Source organism: Microtus pennsylvanicus, chromosome 12, assembly GCF_037038515.1.
Source record: "Microtus pennsylvanicus isolate mMicPen1 chromosome 12, mMicPen1.hap1, whole genome shotgun sequence".
NCBI lineage: Eukaryota > Metazoa > Chordata > Mammalia > Rodentia > Cricetidae > Microtus > Microtus pennsylvanicus.
The window spans coordinates 33,867,982-33,892,721 of NC_134590.1; the positions used below are offsets into that span (position 1 = coordinate 33,867,982).

General features: G+C 39.3%; 1 protein-coding gene across 2 annotated transcripts; it reads right to left on the reverse strand.

Moving 5' to 3' along the window:
• Positions 1-823: 823 nt before the first annotated feature.
• Tmem33 (transmembrane protein 33) lies at positions 824-24,435 on the reverse strand. 2 transcript variants are annotated; one of them, XM_075943237.1, is made up of 9 exons: positions 24,303-24,435; positions 24,073-24,142; positions 21,253-21,347; positions 20,645-20,832; positions 17,456-17,523; positions 15,533-15,666; positions 8,283-8,366; positions 6,176-6,296; positions 824-5,371 (listed from the first exon to the last, which is right to left on the reverse strand). In XM_075943237.1, exons 2-9 carry the CDS (start codon positions 24,115-24,117, stop codon positions 5,366-5,368), a joined length of 741 nt encoding a protein of 246 aa, XP_075799352.1. In that variant the 5' UTR covers positions 24,118-24,142; positions 24,303-24,435; the 3' UTR covers positions 824-5,365. The 2 variants fall into 2 exon arrangements, with proteins under 2 accessions (XP_075799352.1, XP_075799351.1); XM_075943236.1 differs by lacking the exon at positions 824-5,371 and having other exon boundaries at positions 6,034-6,296; positions 24,303-24,428.
• Positions 24,436-24,740: the final 305 nt, after the last annotated feature.

A 24,740-nucleotide genomic window follows, 5' to 3' on the forward strand; every position in this document is an offset into this window, starting at 1 on the left:
CATGTGGGCAAAACATTCATACACACAAGATAATAGATTTAAAAATCTTTAGGAAATCACTTTCACGTAACATTGAAGATCAGATCCAGGGTCTCACTTGTGCTCACTAGCGAAGGGAGTGCTTTATTGCCAAGCTAGTCCCAGGGCCTCCAAATACTCTTATTTCCTGGGTTATGTGGATAACTATCGTTGCCTTTGATCTTTTCTGTAAGTTTGTTGTGTGCCATTACCTGCCCTTCCCTCAGAGCTGAGGATTTTGAGTTGGACCAATGAACTAAAAATCCCCAACCCTATATATGGATAACTAATTAATCCACTATATTTTCTACCTATCAGAATTGCCTTCACATAAAATCCATTTCTGTAATGTGTTTTAGGTTGCATTACTGAGGTGGACAAGGATTTATATAATTAGTTTATACAGCACAATACTTAGTAAGTTTCTGCTGTTCGGCTGACAGAAAATACCTACCAATTCTAGACACACAGAAGGGAAGTGTACTACTGTTACTTGATGTTGACTGATGACTTTGGGTGCACTGTATATTGTGAGTCATTTTAAGGCTATAAATAATTCATCCACCAGGCTATCCATTTCATAAAACAAAAATGTATAGAAGCAAGCAACTGAGATATCCAGTGTCACCCTCCCAAGTCTCACCTCATAATGCAGTTCTCCCTTTTACCATCAGTCTTCAACAGCACGGTCTCTATTATCCGTACTGGGATGAGGACACAGCAGCATTCGGACTCACCTTCTAACAACAGGCAGTCAGGCAGAAAGGAAGCTGAATTCTAACCTTAAACACACTTGTCAACAGCATTTCTAAACCTGCTTAAATCCAGGAAGACTTTTATTACACAATTTGACTTTACATCAATAAAATGTTAGGTATAACATTACAGATGAAGGAAGAACAATCTAATTTATATTGAAATAAATATTAGACATATGAAGCACATACACTGAAAAAGGGTCACAAAAATTACAGGTGGAGACAAGACTTTGCTCAATCATCAAAGAAAGCCCTTGATACTTCCAATTTCACACCATCAAATTTATCATTCTTGCTGATTTAAGCAGAACACAAAACAAATATGGATCCTAGGGCTTACTTGCACAGACCAGCATGGATAATTTACTACAGTGATCCAATTTGAAATCAGCAGAGACCAGTAAATCGCTGCATAAAAGAAAGAGCGAAGGAGGTCCCTTTTCCTCAGTGTCAGCAGGCTATGATTATTATGTTTATTACATTTTCTTGAAAGGACTTCACATTTTCTCAAATATGCAGGAGAACTATATTTCCCCTCTGAGCCCTACATTAGCATTATGAGCTTTGGTCTTGAATACAGGAGAATGATGAATTTTTCAATTTATTTTATAAATCTACAGTCTGGATAGTATTGGCTTGAAGAGTATATATAACTCCCTAACCTGTACAATATATTAAAAATGTATTCAAGAGAAGTTAGTAAGAAACGCTGACATACTATATATACAATTTTTTAGTTCAATATATCCCATTATATCAAGCACCAGAAGTGATGCATTTATTAAATCAAGCAATTTCCATGACTCTTTCTAATCTTTGCAATCCTTGTATATTTGCTCCAATATATGCACATCATAAATGTTCCCCGCCCCAGATTTTGTTCTTTTGGTCTCAATTTACAGACACATGCAGACGAAAACTATGTCAAAGGGAAATGTTCTTGAAGTTACAAAAGAATAGTAAAAGCTTGGAATTCAATGTTATGAACAATAAAGGTCAGTTTCAAAAATGCTAGGCTTTTTAAATGTAGCTTTAGAAAGCTAGAAAAGGTGGGAGTCAAAGGCAGGCGGATCCCTGAGTTCGAGGCCAGCCTGGTCTACAGAAGGAGTTCCAGGACAGTCAGGGCTAAACAGAGAAATCCTGTTGGGGATTGGGGGTGGGGATGAGGTGGGGGGAGGAAGGAAAGGAGAAGAGGAAGGGAGAAAGGAAGCAACAAGCTAGGAAAGAAAAAAAATTGAATTGATTCTTGGGCCCTTCTTTCTCCTCCAACAGCCAATTGTTTAAGACTCTAGCAAACACAGCTATCAATCATCTTCTCCCTACGGTTTTCTAAGAAAGAGAATCCATTTCCAATACAGAGAATACTGCATTTGTCACGTCACTACCAGCTCAAACTCAGTGTGGGTCAGTTACACAGCATACAACACAGAAAGGGAGACCAGAGACAAGCCTTCCCCCAAGAATGGGTCCATTTTCGATAAGTCACTTAAATGCCAACTCAAATCACAAAAACCTCACTGATGAATCACAGGACATCTTCTGAACTCCCAGGAGCTCCTCTGACACCCTTGACACCAGCTCCAGTTTGTAGCTAGAACTCTAAGAGCCTGTGTGCATTGAAGAACTGTGGAGAAACAACTGCAGACTTTTCCAAGGTATTACGTTCTCCAGTACACTGTCTGCCAAGCTCACCAACACACTGCCTGTGTGGTATTCCCCTGGTCCTAGGAAATTTCAGTGGTGCTAAGAAAAACTTGTCTTTACAAACTACACTTGATTTTCAAACTCAGGGAGCGCTCCTGATGTAATACCCAAACTGTTAGGTGCTTTCAAATCCCTGGGAAAGTCTCAATCATATAGGTTATGTAGATTCTATCTAGTATACCTACAAATGATGAAAAAAATTAAAATTTCACCTCTCTATATAAGAAAAGATGAAAAAAGTAACTATCATTTTTCTACACTTGCTAAAGGGAAATAATAATCTTACAATTTATATACTCAGGTTACTTAGGCTGAGAACGGTGAGATGAGGCAGTAGCACGATGCCACTCCCAACTGCATCCTGCTTTTCCACCTCATACCGACAGTGCTCTTTTGAGTTTTATATTGGAAAGCAGTACTCCTAAGATGGGAGTGTGGCTCAGGGGTAGAATAAGGTGTCAGTCCCCAGCCCCATCTCCCAGCATGCACAGTAAGTACTTACCAAATATTTGTCCAATATTGAATTAAAGAGATTACAGGATTAAAATCCTTAGTGCGATGGTCAGCTAAGCATTTTCAGTAGCATAGCATTTAACCAAAACAAGTGTAAAAATGGAGAGTATCCAAGGAAAGAGTGACACCTACTGATTATAACATTAACTGTGCATGGCTATCTTCTCCCGGGAAGGAGTTTTAGAGAACTCAAGTTCGCTTGTATTGTTACATACGCATCCACTTTCCTTCCCAGGATATTTGCTAAACTCACAAACCTAATTCAAACTTTTTTTGTCTCTCTCTTTAGATGCACTGGGGCTTTGTGATTCTTATTTAACAGAATCCATTGATTTCCCAGAGCTTCTGGTTTGTTATTAAGCTTGCCTTAATAACATAGATAAGTATCTGAATTTAATTTTTAAATTAGTCTGCTTTCTTGTTTTTCTTTCAAAAGCGTTTACCTTAGTGAAATTTTATTTCAAGGAAATTTAAATACAAATTACTCTTAAGAAATTGCTCTGGGGCTTAATATGAAAATACAGCCAACTTGCCAGGCAGTGGTGGTGCACACCTTTAATCCCAGCACTCAGCAGGCAGAGGCAGGAGGATCTCTGTGAGTTTGAGGCTAGCCTGGTCTACAAAGCAAGTTCCAGGACAGCCAGGACTACACAAAGAAACCCTGTCTCAAAAACAAAACAATAAGCAAAAAAAATCCATCCAACTCAGTAAAACATGACGTATATAAAGGAATATAAAATGCTTGCTGGAGAACAGGGTTTGTAGGAAGCTTCCATCTGTCCAGTGGGCTTTAAAAGACAGCACTGTTCCAGTTCCCAAAGGACAGAGACTGTAGATGATAAACAATTTCCTTTACACTACTGAGCTCTGCAGTACAGTGTTACATTTCCCCAGCTCATCACTTTATGCAAGATTACATTTCCTATATGTTGACAGGTGTACATGGAAACACTAATTTCAGATTCAAGATCAGCTGATTGTACACATTCATACATGTGATATTTCTAACTACAGTTTCATGCAAACTAACATCTAGTAACATTCAAATTATAAAATTTGCCTTTTCATAAGTTTGAGAATATTATTTATATTCTACATCTTCAAGGAACAAATCTATATTTCCATTAAAGCATGAGTATATCAGAAATAATGTAATTCTGCAGCATCATTAAAAAGTCTCAATTTAAATCACTAAACAGCTGAAATTACAGTTTTAAGGACAAAGCTCTTTTTAAAGCCAGCATGAATTAGCTCCTCTCAGGAAGTACCATTATTATAAAGACCAAAAACTCACTTATACGCTTTGAAACACAAAAGGCAATCCTGGTACAAACACAGCACACACATACAACAAATAGAAAAATTGTTGGAATCCAAATAAATTTTGTACTTTAGTTAATTCAAGGTTATTATCTTACTTTGCATAAATGTCCTACCAATTAAAAGACGGTAATATAAAAATAGATAAGTAAGGAACTCTCAGCACTATTTTGAACCTCTCAGGAATCTAAAATGTTCCAAGATTGAAAAAAAAGATGGCGGGAAAAAAAAATTTCAAAATAAATATGCCTTTAGCTGCCAGAACTTGATGTCATTCAAGACAATGTTTTAAATCATCAATAGAAATCAGTACGCTTACATAACATTACAGTCACTTCATTGCTCTACAAAGCTGGCGTTTTCAAACCATCAGATTTCATATATAGTGATAAGGAGGCTAGGCACATACATAAAAAAAGTCTCCAACTTGGTGGATAACTGTTATAAAAATGTAAAAGTACCTGGTTAAAGCTAAGCTATCAGGTTGTATTTTCTGGAAATCTACCCCAAGACTATCACTTCTCTACAGATTAGGAGCTTAAACAAAAAGAAAACTGATATTATAAATTACTAATGAATGTATTTGAGAAATCCAAATTACATGCAGATAGAAGAGAAACTGGGTACAAAAAAAGACCACAACATTACATTACCTTATACTAAAATTGTGCAGTGTTTTAAGCATTTCCAATCATGCAACAGTAACAAAGATCAAAATAACTTTTATAAGGGAATTTATGGGAACTCAATTAAAAGTCTTGAACATATTATCCAGCCCCAATCATATAGATGCATTATATTGTACATCCATCCCCCAAGCTCATGTACTACCAGGCTGGAACACCCACTATCCCTCAACTATTCCCCAGGCCTGTTTAATTACCTTACCTATAAACCTCTCCACTTAACTTTGAATTGTATTTGCTGGATAAACATGTAATCTACAGAACATTCTTCATTATTTCAGAAAATACAAGTGTAATCACATGCTCAATCTTCAGTCTCATCCTTTCAAAGGCATCAGAACTGCTGCTGCAAATTTCTAGGACATTTCAAGCCTAAGAAACCAAGAAAACTGGAGTCAAGAATCTGAACTAAGTATTTCTACAAACTATAGCAACACTGGTAATCTATCTGTGAACATTTGTAAAAGTAACTAGTAGGTCTCCGATGCTGTGTGGTCACTACCACCTTCTAGAGTAAATGGTTCTATGACCCCATATAGCTAATCCAAAACAGGTTTACAGTCAAGCCAGATTCAAACACAACCAAAGCCACAGATATACTAATGGAAACGAAAGCATAGCAGGTCATAAAACAGACACAGAATTTCCCTTGTAATGGTGCAGGCTAAACACATCTGTCCTAGCAAACCATCACAAGATCAGCTGAATGTGAAATCAAACTGCAGGGGGATGGGCGTCTGTTAAAATCCCAACCAAAATCTCTGGGAACAATACTGCCTCAAAACATACTGAATTCATCTATTACATAATGAGCTCATTCCAGATGTAACTTGGGTTACTGGTTAGGATAAAACAAATTTCAGAATTCTTTTTAAAAGAAATAAATGTATTTCATGATGTAGGCACAGCAGCATCTAAAACAATTTAGTAACATTTATCATTAAATAAAAACTTACATAACCACGAACAATAATGTACAGTAAAATTTTCTCAGAAACTATTAAAGGCTTGACTAACATGCCAGGAAATGATTATTTTGCACTGAGATGCACTCATGTAAATCATGTAAATTGAACTGAGGTTGGTGTTAGACCTGTCATTGAGACCCCTATCCACATTACCAGCTACTAATGCTTATCTTCTATTCCCAGCTTAACTAGACTTAAACTACGCAACTGTTGGAGCCAGTCTGCTAATGAAGGCGATGCTCTGGAGACAAAGTCTTCTCACAAACAGTGGGCAGGAGGGCTTCATTATAATGTGCTCAACAACAATCCTCAGCTCATTGAACAAGTTCCTGTAAGATAAACAGTGTCCTTCAGATACAAAAAGACAATGAATACAAACAATGCTGAGAAGTGCTGACAGCAAAGGTGACCAAAAAGAATTCAAAGAAGTAGCTGGGTTCAGTGGTGCACACCTTTAATCCCAGCACTTGGGAGGCAGAAGCAGGCAAATCTCTGCTTTTGGGCCAGCCTGGTTTACATATTAAGTTTCAGAACAGCCAGAGCTACACAATGAGACCCTGCCTTGAAAAACAACAAAAATTTAAATCAAAGATGAACTTTTGTAAAATACACTGTAAGAATATACAAACGGTGAACCCACACACACCTATCTAGCCTTCAGGCACTAGTGCCGGAGGTGGGAGACCTAGGGTTTCAAGGCCAGCAAACTAACACAGAATTCCTATCTCATCACAGACAAAAGTACAGAAGTAACAGAAAAGGCATTTTAAAAAACAATGGCTATACCTAAAAGGGATCATCTATATTTTTTCTTTTTTTAAAAAAAAATTTATTTATTTATTATGTATACAATATTCTGTCCGTGTGTATGCCTGCAGGCCAGAAGAGGGCACCAGACCTCATTACAGATGGTTGTGAGCCACCATGTGGTTGCTGGGAATTGAACTCAGGACCTTTGGAAGAGCAGGCAATGCTCTTAACCGCTGAGCCATCTCTCCAGCCCCTATATTTTTTCTTTACTTGTCAATTTTCACACTTTACCAACAAATTCAATTAACTCTTAAAAAATTACATAACATGGGCAACCCACACACCCTTCCTTCCTTTCTTTCTTCTTTCTTTCTTTCTTTCTTTCTTTCTTTTCCTTTTTTTCCCCCCAAAACAGGGTTTCTCTGTGTAGACCGGGTCTTCTTGAACTCACAGAGCTCCACCTGCCTCTTCTTCCCAAGTGCTGAGATTAAAGGCACATGCCACCACACAAACTAGCCCTTTCAGATTAAAACCTACCCACCAGCTTACACAGTCTGGTCTTGATTTAACATCGCACTCCATTTCCTACTGCAGCTTCTACAGTGCTGTGTTGCTTCATGGTTTTTTTTCCCAGGTTAAGTGGTCTTCTTTGCCTGACCTATACTGCTCACAAAGTACCCTTCATTACATATTAGACATGCATAAATACTTACACATCATATACAAAATGATATATAAGGTATTCTAAGTCAATTTGATGGATCCTCAAGGGTCAGTCTGACTACTCGCCATTTTTAGCTTATGTTCTGACTCATTGTGCCTGAACTTGGGATCTTCCTGAGTGCAGAGAACTGCCCTGGAATCCAGAGCGCTGGGGTTACAGATACGTACCACCTTACCTGGTTAAGAGCTTTTTAGACCTTGTGTAACAGAAGTATAGAAAGTTACGGTACACATACGGAGAGACTGCTGTATATTGATTTGTGAATACTTTTAACTATGGTCTTTGTTTCAATTAAGAAAGTCCTTAAGAATGGGACTTAAAGTCTCACTATTTCCTAAGCTTAGAACCTAAAAAGGTGATAAAGATAACTCTAGCTTCAACTTCTAAAAAGAAAGACAAGGTCCTTCCTCATCCTCGAACGGTTTAACCTCCAGTGTTTTTATATATGCCACTGCAAGTGGCATGCACTCAGCTGTAACACACTTCAGATTTCGGTCTTTCCAAGGCTAGCAACATGCCGTGCAGAGCAGACAGCTGCAGCTCCAGTAACAAGAGGGAATCAATGGAGCAATGTGCTGCTGAGCTGTTCGCTGGGGTAGCTGTATTAAGAGCATTTGCAACTTAAGAGTGAATTTATCAGGATATAAACCTGTAAGTGAAGAATCAGCTGCACAACTACACTTCACTAACCCCAGCTAGTTTGAAAGTCAAGAACTTAAATTTCAAAGATAGTTCTTTCTTCTAAGTTCTAAACTATTAGCTAAGAAATTTCCAAGAGTTATAAATACCACATCGGGACACTAAACTAAACAGAACAGATTTAAGCTAGTCACCAGCTTACCGACAATATGGATTTCTTCTAGAGGAATAGCGAAGAGTCAAAAATCTATAGTATATAAAAGGCTGGAGCAAACTTCCTTGACCACTGAAATAAACAAATACAAGAATAATGAAAATGTATTACTGATTTACACATATATTAAAAATTAGAAACAATTTAAAAGGAGAATATGTGTGTCTCCATCAGCTGGGTCAGTAACAATTACCTTATCTAGGCACAAATTACTCTTACGAAAGAAGGAAAGAAAGAAGGTACAGATCAATGGAAAAGAGCAAAACGCTATTATCTAAGTTTTTATAAATATATCCATATATTAAAATTTTAAATACTAAAACTCAGAAAATATCTCTATAATTAGCAGAGAATTGATAAAAAAATCTAATTTTTTGTTGGTAGTTTTAAAAATTGTTCATTATTGGTGTGAGAGTTACGTGTGTGATGTTGTATGTTGGTTGTGTGTGTAAAGGTCAGAGGGTAAAATCAGATTTCTCCTTTAATTTTTTCCTTGGGTTCCAGGGATCAAAACTCTGATAGCCAGGCTTGCAAGGCAAGTGTTTTTACCTGCCCAATCATCTTGTGGGCTCAATGTTTTGGGTTACTGAGACAGCGTCTCACTCAATATGGACCCCAGGCCGTCCTAGACCTCCTGAGCCTCCTAGTGCAGCATTCTGAGCTAAGACTACAATTATATAGCACCATGCCCACCTGAAATTAAGTTTAAAAACTTTTTTGTTTTTTCGAGACAGGGTTTCTCTGTGTAGCCCCGGCTGTCCTGGAACTTGCTCTGTAAACCAACCTGGCTTTGAACTCAGAGATCCGCCTGCCTCTGCCTCCCAAGTGCTGTGATTAAAATGTGCACCACCACTGCCCGGCAAGTTTTAAATCTTAATAAAAATCCAAGTTAAGAATGGCTTATTTTATATGAGCAAAAAAAAACAAAAAAAATTCAAAGCTATACCAACTAATAAGCTAATAGAGCTTATAGTAATTAGTGTTCTTGACTAAAAACCATAATTCTATTATCTCAAGAGGCATGTATGTGTATGTTTTATAAAACTCCAAGTCCAGATATATTTCCTACAATCTACCTGGATTAAGACACTCAAATAATAAAAACAAAACAAGAATAAAGTTATGGCTCAGTGCTAGGCAGAGCACGTAGCAGGCATGCACAAAGCTCTGGATGCGAAGGAAGGTGGGAGGATGAACTATGTCTGCAGCTGCAAGTTCATGTGGGCACAGTGAGGCAGAGGGTCAGTAATTACAGCCTATTAAGTTCATGTGGGCACAGTGAGGCAGAGGGTCAGTAATTACAGCGTATTAAGTAACTTAAAAATCTTGGCCAAAAGAAATACACAATGGACAGACATGGTGGAACATATTTGTAATCCCAGAAGTTGAAAGAAGGGAGAAGGTCACCTTTAAACATATAGTGAGTTTTAGGTCATCTTGCCCACAAGGGACTCTGAGCTAAAAAAGACAAAGGAAAAAGGGAAGAAAACCCCACAGAGCAACTGTGAAAAAAATCAGAACATGAATCAGAGAGATGGCTCAGCAGGTAAGCTGCTGGCTGCCCAGCCTGATGAGAGAACCCTGGGCCCCACGTGATGGAAGGAGAGAACTGACTCCCAAAAGTTGTCCTATGACCTCTACCTATGAGCTCACACACATATAAAGAAAGAATAAATGCAATAAAAAATATTGTTTAAAGCCAGGCTTCGTGGCTTTAAAGCTTGCCTTTAATCTTAGCACTTGGGAGCCTGAGGCAGGAGAATCTCTGTGAGTTAAGGCCAGCCTGGTCTACAAAGTGAGTTCCACGACAGCCAGAGCTACATAGTGAGGCCCTAACTTAAAAAAAAAAAAAAAAAACAAAATCTTTTTTAAAAAACGAGCTTAGTATTTTTAACCCTTTCTTCTAATTTGTACAATAATTTCATTATAAAGTAATTCATGATTACAAACTTATTGTTTAATGTTATACACATTTTGCCCAACAAATAATCTAACAAAATTTTAACTTTCCAAACTGAAATGTTTAACAGAAAAAATACAGAAAACGTTCACTGAAAACCCAGTTTCTCACCATCCAAATTAGCCCTTGATGAAACTCACAAAACTCCCCATAATCTACCCTTCTGGGAACATACACACACTGTACAAAGTGACTAACACTAGGACAGTGTCATCAATAACTCACTATTCACTAGCTCTAGAGAGCGTGACATTACTGTGAACATGAGACAAAAAGCACATGCCCCAAAAAATGTAAATGAGGAACACCTTATACACTATTAACCAACTCTAACTTCTATTAGCATGTAATAGAAATATGGTAATATGCAAATTATTCTATTTCTTTTACAGTTTCAAGTATTCCATCTTACGTTCCTACTATTACTACCACGCCAGCCTAGTCTGAATACTTAGGGCGGCTCTAGGACAAAGCTACAGCTGAGGGTGTAGCTTGGTGTCTGCTCATCCTGTAAGCACCTGTGGAAACACGGCAGGGTGTTTATGTCTCGGCATCCTTGTACTCAACAAGTAGAAGTAGGAAGATTGCCTCAAGATGAGCCTGGGCTACGAAACAAGGCCTTGTCTCAAAAATCTAAGACATGGAAGGGAGGGAGGAATGTAGGGAAGCAGAAAGGGAAGAGAAAAACTGAATGTGGGAAAAGAAGTGAACAAACTTACAATGATATCTGTCTTTGCACATATGTGCATGCATACGTAGATAAACTAAAGAGTACAGGGTTATCATTCAATACAGAGCTCCAGTAATACAGCCTTGACTAGGCAGACAGTGCATCTGTCATGAAGGTAGCATAAAAAGACTAACGATAGCATGATTATCTTAATTTTATATTTGGTTATATTTAAATTACATACTTAAGGTATTAAGTATTCTATATACAATATACAATTGCACATGGAAGGCTGAAGGCATAGCTCAGCGGTAGAACACTCGCCTAGCATGTGTTGAAGCTGTGGGCTTGATCCCCAAAGACAAAATAAATAAACTTTATGTAAATAATGATTTTAATTTATTAATTAAAATTATATGAACATTAAATACACACAAACCCAGAAAAATCTCCCTTGTTAATCCATTAAAAAATATTGTTAAAATATGTTACCCAAAGCAGATTAAAGATTCATCCATCAGAAGAGCAATTATGAAAATGAGTCAAAACACAATAGCCAGCACTGGTGAGCATGGAGAGGAAAAAGCATGTATGCATGGGTAGTGGCAATGTAAACTAGTACAAACATTCTGGAAAACGGGAACGAACAAAGAACAGAACTACCTCATAATCCACCTATTTCTCTTCTGGGCAAGTATCCAAAGGAAATGAGCTCGGCACTATCAGTGTCATCTCTGCCCTCCATGTTCACGTCACCACTACTCACAACAGCCAAGACATGGAATCAACGGGAGGATACATCAGTGGATGAATGGATGAAGGAATGTGCTACACACTCCTAAGTACACATACACACTAAATGCTCATCAGTCTTAAAAAGATGAGATACTAACATTTATAGTGGGGGAAAGTGGATGGAACTGGAAACAACAAGCATGGGGCTGGAAAAGAGCTCAACAGTTAGAAGCCCTTGCTACTCTTGTAGAACAGGCAGGTCTGGCTTCTACAGCCCTAAGTCCAGCTCCAGGGCCTCTTCTGGCCTCTGTGGGCACCAGGCATGCACGCAGTAATACATGTATGCAGGCAGAGCACTCACACACATAAAATGAAGTATATAAACCTTAGATGGAAAAATTAAACTCTCTCAAATGCAGAGGCTAGCAAAGCTGTTTCAAGGAAGAGTAGAACAGTAATCACCAGAAGCTAGGAGGGAAGAGTACAGACAAGCTGAGTGTCAAGTTCACAGACTAGGGAAGGGCTCGCTGCACATGCGTGAGGACATGAGTTCTCAGCCTAGGCAAACGGTGAACTCCAGTTCCATGAGAGTCTGGAGAATGATAACACTGGACGACAACAATGTTAACCTCTGGTATCTACACCCACACAGACATACACACAGACGTTGGTTAAAGGAATATATTTAGTGAAAAATTATTTTTAAATGCCTTTCTGGTAAACTCTACACTTGAAAATTAAGATGACAACTTTGTTCCCAGCGTTAAATAAGTATCTTAATAAACCCAACTGAGTCAAGGTTTAATGAAGTAAAAATCTACTCTAATTCTAAAACTAAATTTCATGTTAGTGTGCCAAACTTTAGGGTATAAGCTTTAGGGTTGAGTAATTTACAAACGCAGCTGCATCAAATCCTACATTCAACATCTAGGAAATGGATTTTAGCTATTTATCTATTTCACTTACTACTTTGTTTCAGTGCTAGAGGTTAAACACAAAGCCTTACATATGCTAGGCAGTATTTCCTTTTAAATGAGAAAAATTCAAGGCTCAGAAACAAGTTAAAAGTCTTACCAACTATAGTCGAGGTCCAGAAAACCTATTTGGAAAACTTTTATAGCTAGATATGGCAGTACACACTTTTAACCCCAGCAGGGAGGCAGAGGCAGGCAGATCTCTGGGTTCAAGGCCAGCCTGGTCTACAGAGTGAGTTCAAGGCCAGCCAGAGACAGACAGAGAAACTGAGAAGAATGAAGGATTGTATATTCAAGGCCAGCCTAAGCAATTTAGTGAGAGCTTGCTACAAAATAAGGAAAAAAGAGAAGTAAAAATGGACTGAGAGAGTACAGTTCAATAGAAAAGGGCTTACTAAGAAGAGCCAGGCCCTGTGCTCTTAGCACAGGAAAGAAAAAACAAAACTGTCAGGTATGTAAAAACTTCACTGGTCAGTCAACAAAGACTAAAAAGTATAAAGTTTTATATTCAGTAACAATAACTTATACAAATGAACAAAATTATGAAAAACTAGTATACAGACTTTTTTTCTAGATAAGAGTCTTACTATGCAGTCTAAGTTGGTCTTATCCTTCCCAATACTGGGATTATAGGTCTGGGCCTGGACAAACACACAGACATTAAGGAACATGTTGACATGGTCTACTAAGTGCACTTAACTTAAACACAGAAAAATTAATTCTGATATATATGTTAAAGAAACTATTGTTGGTATATAAGTATAAGCAAGATAAGAAACGTGTCTAGTGCAGCAATGTTTGGAAAACTAAAAATGTAAAACACCAGGGTAATAAAATGGAAAATACTAATCCAAGAGAACAATGAATAACCATTAAAAAGAATAACCATTAAAAGAAACAACCGGGGGCTGGCTCAGTGGTTAAGAGCACTGGCTGCTCTTCCGGAGGTCATAAATTCAATTCCCAGCAACCACTTGGTGGCTCACAACCATCAATAATAGAATCTGATGTCTTCTTCTGCTGTGCAGGTTTACATGCGGAGCACTCCCCATGCGGAGCACTCATACATAAAATATAAATAAGAAAAATTAAAAAAAAACAAATGTTCACTCTAAATGTCAATACAAACAGATAAAAAAAATTTAATTCTGACAAAAAAACAAGCTTCAAATAATTCACATATTACGGCCAATATGGCACACAGTATATACAATAAACAAACAAAGCCACACCCACACACTATACAGATTTTTGTTTTTCAAGACAGGCTTTCTCTATATCTTTGAGCCTGGAACTAGCTCTTGTAAACCAGGCTGGCCTAGAACTCAAGAGATCTGCCTGCCCCTGCCTCCTGAGTGGCTGAGATTAAAGGTGTGCGCCACCACCACCCAGCTGGCACATACTATACTTTCTATAGGTGTGAATTTTATTTTCTCTCTCTCTGTGTGAATTTTATTTTTTCTCTCTCTCTTCTTTTTTGGGGAGGGGGATTGTTCCTAAACATAGGATTTCCCTGTGTATCCCTGGCTATCCTGGAATTAGCTCTGTAGACCTGGCTGCCCTCAAATTCAGAGATCTGCCTGCCTCTGCCTCCCAAGTGCTGTGATTAAAGGCAGGCACCATGACCAGCTATGTATTTTCTGAATGGACTACAAACACACACATACTAAACTGCTTTCTCTGGGACAGAAAACACAGAACCACATAAAATGCTCTTTTAGAAGGGAAGATGTCCAACCTGGAGCATGTGAGCCCATCTGAGGCACAACACAGCCAAAAACGCAGTCCAACATAAAATATTTAAAATATTGTGGAAGGTTTTTTTCTTTGCTCAATTTCAGATGACAACATAGCCCAGAGACAATAGGTTAGATACCCCTACTAGCTTATCTATTAAAATTTAAAAAGCATCCAGGTAGATTTGTACACGATTAAAATCAAATGCAAAATTACCAATGGTGAGACCAATACTGCTATGATATTCTACCTCTCAAAAGATGTTTTCTTTATTATTTCCAGATTACAAATAAAATCTGGAAACAATTGTAGGCAATTGTTACTGTGACTATACTTTTAAAATGCCTCCTTACACCACCTCAGAAAAGGTAAGAATCAGCTGAATTAGACTTCAAGACTGTGCTAGCTAGTTTCATGTCAATACGACACCACTAGAGCAATCTGACAGCAGGGAACCTCAGTTAAGAAAATGCCTCCAAAGATAATGCTGCAGGCAAGCCTATAGGACATTTTTTTAATTAGGGATCAACGGGGGAGTTGACTGTGGGTGGGGCTCCCATGGAATGGTGGTCCTGGCTTCTAATACTGAGTAAGCCATAAGAAGCAAACCAGTAAGCAGCTCCCCTTCAAGGCCTCTGCATCAGCTCCTGCCTCCAGGTTCTGGCCCTGTTGGAGTGTCTGCCCCAAGTTCCTTTGATGATGAACTGTGATGCAGACTCACAAGCCAAATGATCCCTTTCCTCCCCAAGTTGCTTTGATCATGGTGTTTCATCGCAGCAATAGAAATCCTAACCAAGACAAAACACTCTTCTATATGTAGTATTTTTAAAATTAATTTTCAGAAAATAAAAATTAATTTGCCAAGGTTAAATGATATTTCACATATTCATTGAGAGAGCAATGATGGTAAAAATGGCCAGCACTCTACACACATGCATGAAAACATCAAAGGATGATGACTTTAAAAGCCTGTTAAAACATTTGGGGTAAAGAGACAAATCCCTGGCCTTCCCATGGTGCAACGCTTCTTCTAAAGCAGCTGGGATGCTCTACCTGAGGGTAAATGCTGAACTTGCCCTGACTCAGCAGGATGAAATCTGAGTGACCACCTTTATGTTCACTTGCCATCCATCTTTCAAAACGAGCACATTTGAATTCTTACCTAAAGAGCATAAAAACTGTAGCCGGCATCAAGAATATTTCATTGCAAGCAATGAATTTCAGAATATTTTGTTGGTTAGCACTTAATTTATCCAAGACAGATCTCAGCAGAGGTAAACTATTTGAACCCTTTGCCTAAAACAAAAGGAAACAAGTATTAGAAGTAACACGGCATCTTTAGCAACTCACTGGTCACCCAAACAGACACCTTGAATGACACCACGCTCCAGTCAATCCACACTCATCTTCTGTACTTTAGCTCATCTCTACATTGCTTACCTCCTAGTGCGACACAAGAGCTACGCAAGTAACAACTGCTCAGGAAGCCAAGGGAAGCCAGTTCAGTACAGACACAAGAATTTTTGGCAAACACTGTTGATTCATAGTTGGTTAAATCTGAAGAACTGACAACTCTTTAGATCGGTAGCATATTTAACACGCAATATAACCAAAGGACAATTATTTCAAAGTGACCTTAAGAGTTTACAAACTAAGAACTTACACAGTGTATTTTCTTATTTTATTGTGTTTCTGAAGAGAACCCAAAACACATTAAAAAAGAAATTTTCATTTTTACTTTATTTCCCATAAAAAAGTTAAATCCCCCCCCCCCAAAAGTGGCTATTTCTCTCTAGTTGTAACAAAAAGCTGACAATTCATCAATAGTTAAAATATCTGTGACTCCTTAGATAACTAACAATACAAATTATGGAATCCTAAATACTCATGTGGCTGGAGAAATAAAAAAATAAATTAGGGCTGGAGCAATGGCACAGTGGTTAAGACACTGACTACTTTTCCAGAGGACCAAAGTTCAAGTCCCAGCACCCACATGGCAGCTCACAACTAACTGTAACTCCAGTTCTAGGGGGCCAGGTATCCTTACACAGACATACATGCACACAAAACACCAATGTATGTAACTTATAAAAAAAAAAAAGAAAACCATTCATTAAATTACTTAATCAAATGCTAGGCCATCCCTCTGGGTTTTTGAGACAGAGTTTCTCTATGTAGCCCTGGCTGTCCTAAACTTAATCTGGAGACCTGGCTATCCTGCAGCTCCCAGAGATCCGCCTGCCTGTGTTTCACAAGTGCTGGGATTAAAGGTTTGCACCATCCCAGGGAGGAAAGGCAGGTAGATCTCTGTGAATTGAAGGCCAGCTTGGCTTACATAGAGAGTTCCAGGCCTGTCAGGGCTGTATAAAGAGACTGTCTCAAAAAAAAAATAAATAAAACAAAACACCCCCCCCACACACACACACAAAATAAAAACCTTAAACTTGGTATTTTAATTCAAATTTAAGTGCCCATACAATATGTCTGCATGGTTTGATTGCTTAATGTCCCAGTCCAGAAAAAAAAAAGTTGAGGAAAGCATCTCTGGGTGTCATTACACACACACTCAGCATGGTGTGCTCACGTGGTATGTCAGAGCGGCAGTGACAGGTGAGGCCTCTGCCAACTCATCAAACTTGAAGTTGCATGGGCTTTTTGCCCCCCCCCCCTTTTTTTTGGAGACAGGGTTTCTCTGTGTAGCCCAGGCTGTCCTGGAACTCGCTCTATAGACCAGGCTGGCCTCAAACTCACTGAGATCCACCTGCCCCTGCCTCCTGAGTGCTGGGATTAAAGGAGTTAAAGGGATTAAATGCATGTGCCACCACCTCCCTGCACATTACTTGTTTTTAAATGAAGATGCAGATTTCAAACTTCAGGGAGCTGGAAAGAAATTTTAAGAACAATCCTTCATCCTCAAGAGACAGTTTTATGACATTTTAACAATAAGCTTCAAACTGAAAATTTTCAAATCACTAAAAAGATTCCTACCAAGTTAACGGGAACAGAGGGACTTCCAGTGAGAAAGTCTGAACCTCCACTCACACTATCACAACCTAAAGCCAAAGAAACAAACAGCTGTACTTACATCCAGGACCTTCTTAGTGTATGTGGCAGCATGAAGCAAAGAAAACAACAAGACTGGGAAAATACTCACTGGAGAAAGCAGTTAAGGAAAGCCTCCAAGTCACGGAGCACTGTGCACCCGTGCACACGGCTATGCAGCGTGTGCAAAGCGGAGCTGAAGCAACACTTGGAATGAGTTTGGGGAGTGGCTTTCTTTTAGAGCCAGACTTTGAATCAAATGAAGTTCTACCACACAAAATGAAGTAAACTTCCTCACTTTCTGAATCTTACCATCTGCTGGGGATGTCAAAAACATTATTTAATAAAGCATCATAAGTATCTGCTAAGTGAAGGTGAAATGTAGGCCAACCCAAATGACTGAATATAGTTCTCACCCCACTTTTTTTTTCTTTTTTCTTTTTTAGGATTTATTATGTGTGTACCTGCACGAGCTTATGTTCACCACACACATGCAGGTGCCCCTGGAGGCCAGTGGACTGGATCCTCTGTGAGGACAGTAAAAGCTCTAAGAGCCATCTCTCCAGTGCACCAATTTGGTTTTAAACACAAAAAATCTTGCTTTTAAGAGAGTCTACATTGTTGACAAAGGTGTCAAAGAAATGGGCTTAAATCCCATTACTTTGAGGAAATATACCTAAATCCTTTTTTTTAAAACATTTTGAAGAGATGGCTCAGTGGCTAAGAGCATTGCCTGCTCTTCCAAAGGTCCTGAGTTCAATTCCCAGCAACCACATGGTGGCTCACAACCATCTATAATAAGGTCTGGTGCCTTCTTCTGGCCTGCAGACATACACACAGACAGAATAGTGTATACATAATAAATAAATAAATATTTAAAAAAATAAAACATTTTGAATTTGTAAAAATTCATACTGAATTTATAAGAGATTGTAAATTTCAGTTTATATAAAACTATCAGTTTAATTACAAATATAAAAAAAATTGCACTAAATCCAATGGTTTTTAAATTTTATATTAAGTCCAATATTTACCTACCTTACACTGTAGGTAAACACACAATTTTCATTCAATTTTTCTTTTTTGTTTTTCAAGACAGAGTTTCTCTGTGTAGCCCTGGCAGTCCTGGAACTCACTCTATAGACCAGCCTGGTCTCAAACTCACAAAAATCTGCTTGCCTGTCTCTCAAGTGTTGGAATTAAAGGCATGAGCATTCACCACCTGGCTCAACTTTTCAGAAGAAAAAATAAGAACGATCCACTCCAATTTTTGTCAGATTAATAATAAGAAACTTGTCAAGTATTTCCATAAAGGACAAACTATCATTAATGAATGACACAAAAAGTAGCCTTCAAAAGTCATCGCTAATACCATCGGCACAAGAAATGAATTACTCTATTTTCCTGTACTAGGTAGCAGTATGGCATGGGTGGAAACTGCTGAATGCTAACAACCTAAGTATCAAATTCACTGCAACACTAACTCACTCATTCCAACCAGTGAGCAGCTGGGTCCAAACATTACAAGAATCTAAACACAAGCGTGTCTTATTCTGCAGCCTAGGCCGGCCTTAAACGCTTGTTCCTCCTTGCCTCAGCTTCCCAGGAGCTGGGATCACAGGTATACACACGTCTGGCTCCAATTTAAGACCTTTTAACAAAACAGATTCCTTTAAAACTTGAAACTTAGAAACTTCTCATTTTTATGGCCTATGTGCAACTCTGATAAAGCTTAAAAAACTTCCCCTCAAACTCTGACACCCCAGACTTGAAGTCTAATCAATAACAGAGGCAGTCAACAGGAGTAAAGGTATTTGGATTCCAGTTCTGGTTTTCACAAACCTCATTCTCCTTGGCCAAATTTTATCCTCTAACAAATGACCACAAAGAAACCAAGGAGAATTGTAGTGAGTATTTATCTCCTAATTGTCCACAGTTCACAAATTTTAGCTTTTGATATCACTTCACCCCCCCCACCCCAACTTTTGGAGACAGGGTCTCATGGAAACCTTGGCTAGCCTTGACTTCATACCCTCACTTTCCAAGTGATAAAATTACAGGCATGTGATTACTTGCCTGGTTCAATGTCACTTTTAAATTATTTAGAAAAGATAAGGAGTGAAGAAAAGTCTACCATTTTATTCTCAAGTGCCAGTCACTGAAAGAGCAAGGACAATATACCACATTAAGAACAAAGGAATCCCTGCACTCGTGAGGCAGATTTCTGTAGTCTGAAGCCAGCTTGATCAACAAAGGGCAGTTCCGGGACAGTCAGGGTTGCTACACAGAGAAACCTTGTTTCAAAAAACAACACAAATAGCAAAAGCCCAAATACACTTTCAGTAATACTTTGGGCCACCTTTGTATATACCATAATCCCTGATTTCTTTAGGAATTAGGTCAGCATCTATTAGTTTATGTTCTTGCCACTGCTCACTACTTCTCTTCCCCCGACGCCTAAGAATGAACCTGCTGAACCAACCTGCTAGCCTGGTTTTGCTCTTTGAGACAAGTCTCACTATGTAACCTTGGCTGGCCTGAAACTAGCTGTAAACCAGGCTGGCTTTAAACCTCTTGTGCCTCCCAGTGCTATGATTACGGGCTCACCACACCTGGCTTATGCCTTAATTTCTAGTTTATGTATAGCAAATTATTATCACAGATTAATCTCCTTTTGTTCCTAGATCACAAAGACTTTTTTCTTTAGTAACAAGTAAGTAAGGCTGGAGAGATGGCTGTGAGTGAAGAGCACTGGCTGCTTTTACAAAGGACCTAAATTCATCCCCCATCACCTGCACAGGGCTCACAACTGCTACAACTTCAGTTGTGGGAGCTTCAGCAGCCTCCTCTAGTCTCCACAGGCATCAAGAACACATGGTATGCCAGGCAAAACACTCATACATGTAAATAATGTGCATATTTTTGAAAAATTACATAATCATAAAGATTTAATACTGAATTCATGTGCTTTGAATGTTAATATCTGCTAGACTTACAAGGCAAGAATATTGAGAGATGAAGTTTAAATTCCTAAGACAGATCGTACAGAGTTTAGATTTCAAATTTTGGGGACAGGAATTTTACATTAATATATATCCATAAAAATGACAGACTAAAAGCCAAACAAACAAGCTTCATGGAACATTACTGTATCCTTCCAACAGAAAAACAATCAAGACATCTCCTACATGCTTAGTATGGTAGTTTCAGGGCCACGACATGAAAAGGATACTAGTAACAGGGTAGGAGTTGACGAAAATGAGTGAATACAGCAGGTAGTGACAGCTGTCCTCCAGCAAGGCCTGAGCCAGGAAGGCTCTGCTTAACTGGAAGTGTGGTAATCTCTGATGCAGTCTCAGAGCACTGGTGAGGGCATTCGCCAGCAAAGCACGCTGGTAAAAGCTTGCTGCCTCATGCAACCTGCAAATTAGCAGAGGAAAAGTTATCATGAGACATAACAGCTACCACGGCTCTTCCTCCTCTGTGAATTGCATCATAATTGCACAACACCTAAATCATTTAATTGTCAATAGAAAACAAATTACACAAATGTATTCCACATTCTGGGAAGCATCACGGCAAACACATATCTAACTTCATAATAAAAAGCATTCACTCTTTGTCAAGTGAAAAATATTAACAACTGCAAGAACCATGACTGTCAACGAATGAGCGGTCACACAAATCACAATGAAACATCCCCCAACTGTATTACCACATCACTGTAAATTTTAAATGGGGTTTGTGTTAGTCTTATGCCATTCACATTTTAACAAAGGCTAAACAGCATTTCTTAAATGCTGACTGAACAACTCTCTGAGTCAGAAATATAATACATACCCGAGAAGAGGCAGAACAAACAGAGCGGAGCAATAAACTGTGAACAAGCGAGAAAGCCACATGGCCGTATCCAGTTTATTGGTCATCATGAATTGCTAGATTTAAGAAGAAAAATATTATGGTAAACTAAATCCAAATTATGTTAAGGACAAATTATGCACTTTTACTCCTATGAAAGATATTTTAACAACCACCATGCAACGTTTATTTTTTAGATTATTAAGTGGAAACTCATGTTACCTAACTGCTTCTTCACATACATGCTGTGGAAGGCATAAGAAGCACTTTCAGAAAAAAAATCAGGACAGTAATTCAACTTTCTGTGCTATTTCAACATTTATAATAATGGCTCCATCTATTTTAAAACGTTAAATAAGAACTAATGACTCTCAAGAGACTATAATGTCTATTCTTAGAAAAATCTCAAACCCAAATAGTCAGGCCACAGAACTGAGTAAGACATCAAATATTAGGTTTGAAAGAAATAAGCCATTAAAAAGAGAAAGGTAAGATCATTACAGCAATTACTGATGAAGTCATCAGTCTGTAGATTATCTGGCATGTTTATGCCAAAAGGCCTCACACACCCAAGGCACTCAAAACATTGCTGTCAAGTATGAGATGCATCTGCTTCTCAGACCATATGACTCTGCATTCCCTACAGGCCACCACAGAAGCTTTACCTGTTATCAGTTACCCCAGATTAAGTTTGTCATGAAAGCAAGAATTTAAAATCTGCTTCATCAAGATGAAGGTGATGGTGGTGCACACCTTTAATCCCAGCACTCGGGAGGCAAGGCAGAGACAGGCAGATCTCTGTGAGTTTGAGGCCAGTCTGATTTACAAGAGCTAGTTCCAGGACAGGCTCCAAAGCTACACAGAGAAATCTTGTCTAGAAAAACCAAATAACAACAACAATAAATCTGTTTTATCACTAACATGTACCTCACATACATTTCTGAAGAGCCTTTTATATTTTTAACTACAATGCACAAAAGTTTTTAAAGAAAAATGCAAGTATATTAAAAATTCAAGGGCATCTTATTACATGCCTTTTAATTAAATGATAGCAACATCAAGAATATAAAATGTGTGGTTAACTGGGCAGTGGTGACACTCGCCTTTAATCCCAGCACTCGGGAGACAGAGAGGAGGATCTCTGTGAATTCAAGGCCAACCTGGTGTACAGAGCAAGTCCCAAGACTAGCTCCATAGCTACTGAGAAACCCTGTCTCAAAAATGAACGAATGAATGAATGAATGAATGAATGTGGTTGGCTTATTCTATTGGGAGCTAGCTATTACACTGTGATGTCCCTAAAGGTACCCGATTATAGCAGCAGTCAAATGCAATGATGAATCTACCTGACTATGTTGTTTAGAGTATTCTCTCTAAAATCCATTTGATGGGTCATCAAGATGGCCCCGCAGGAAGAGCCACACGCTGAGAACTGACCTAGGGTTTTCTGCAAAAGCTGCAGTCACTTTTAAACCCTGAGCCCATCTTTCCAGTCCCTCATCTGGGTCTTTTTTTATGGAGGTACATTCTATTACATAATACAGGAGCCTAAAAGGCATACGTTAGTTTAAGTTTTGAAGTGTGAACTGCCTAATATATACAGTCCCAACGCCCCCCGCCCCCAAAAAAACCTATTTTAAAGGCTCTTTGGATTGAACACAAATTGAGGGCACACAGTCTCAAAACATTAGACAGACAACTTTTGAATTATAAAGGGGGAAACTGTATTTTTACAACTGAGAATCAGTTAGTTGATAGTATCACCTTAATCATTACACCTGAATTCCCCCAAAGACAGAATCAACATAAAATGGCTCTTGTGTCTTGAGAAGGGCACAATCAGGCCTGAAACTGCAGTTTCTGGATCATTCCGTGTAGCACGAAGTCTAACCGATCTTAATAAAAACTTGGAGTCAGATATTAGTGGGGTGAAAGCTGAAGGATCAGAGAAGCACAGCTACCAACTACTAAAGAGTTTTTACCTCTACCAATGCTCAGACCTAAGGGTGATCCTGTCTCTACGAAACCTCAGACTGTCCCTGTCTCTACCAAATCTCAGACTGCACTGACATTTGAAACTGTCTTCAAAACCCAAAGAGGGAGAACAAAGGAACTTTCATTGATTAAGAGTAAAGAGATAAGACTAATAAATGCAATGCTGAATCCCAAGGAGGGAAGTGCCAATGGACAATGGAGGAAAAGTGAGTATGAATTACATATTAGGTTAACATACATCAATGTTAAACTTCCCAAACGGAGTGAAGAGGAGAATAACCCTCAGCCTTCGTGGGTTAGCAAGAATTTCAAATAGATCAGCCAAGTAACAAAATGTTCCGGATGGAGCTGTAGAACAACATTTTTTAATTATAAAGCTTACACAAGAGTGGTATTCCTCTTAAGTAAACAACAAATTGAAGAAAACACACCGCTGTGCCCTTTTCGGGATTTCTTAAAAAGCTTAAAGTAGGTACAAAGGGCAATATTACGGGCACCATGAGGCGTGTGGGTGGAAGCCTCTGCCTCAGATGGCATCTTTAACCTTGGGACCGAAGACAATCGGAGACAGAGGTGTGGGAAGGCGCAGGGAGGCCCAAGAGCTCAGCAGTCAGGTGACGGCCACCTGCTCCATGCCTGCCTGCAGTCGCTTTTGAAACAAACTTCGAGCTCCTCTCCACCCGCACTCCACTCCTTAACCCCAGTCCCGCAGGCAGCAGCTTCTAGAAAGCTCTAGCCCTCTCAACACTTCCGGCTCCCCGCCAACTCTTGGCATCATGAAGCTGGGAGACCAGGCCGATCACTTACCACAGCACCCGCCCCTTGGGGGCCGTTCGGGGTCGTATCCGCCATGGGAGACACGCAGGAGCCCGGGACGCTGGGACAGTAGAGAAAAGAAGAGCAAAACGTCAGTGCTGGGCGACGGACCCTCCGACCCGCTTCCAGAGCCCGCCGGAACCCCAAACCCCAAGCGGAACGGGGTCTACCGGCCCCGTGCAGCACACGGCCCCAGAACCCTCACGGCGGCCGGGTATTACCTGCCCCACTCGGTCCAGATCAAAGCTGTCTTTCCAGAACAAAGGCGGAGCTTCCGAATAAGGCCCTAAAGGGCCGATCTACGCCGCCGGCACCTAGGGGTTGCAAAACCGGAAGTGGCCCTTTCGTTTCCGTGTGAGTGAGGTGGGGACGTTAAAAGTCACCGGGAGTTGGTTCCAGAGGCATGACGGGAAATGCAGTTTTTCTTCTTGTTTTGGGTCCACCTGTTCTACGGGCCAATTGGCTCAGAGATCTAAGTGAAAAGGGTGAAGCAATTTTCGTCTTATCCAGGACGCAGACGATTGGGCTTCGAAACCTTAAAAATCTGTCTACTTCCGTATACAGAAGCTTCCAAAATATCTATGACCTCTCCAGACAGTGATTCACTGACCCCTGTGATTTAACTTCTTTCAAGCTCTTGTGAAACCGGCTATGTGATA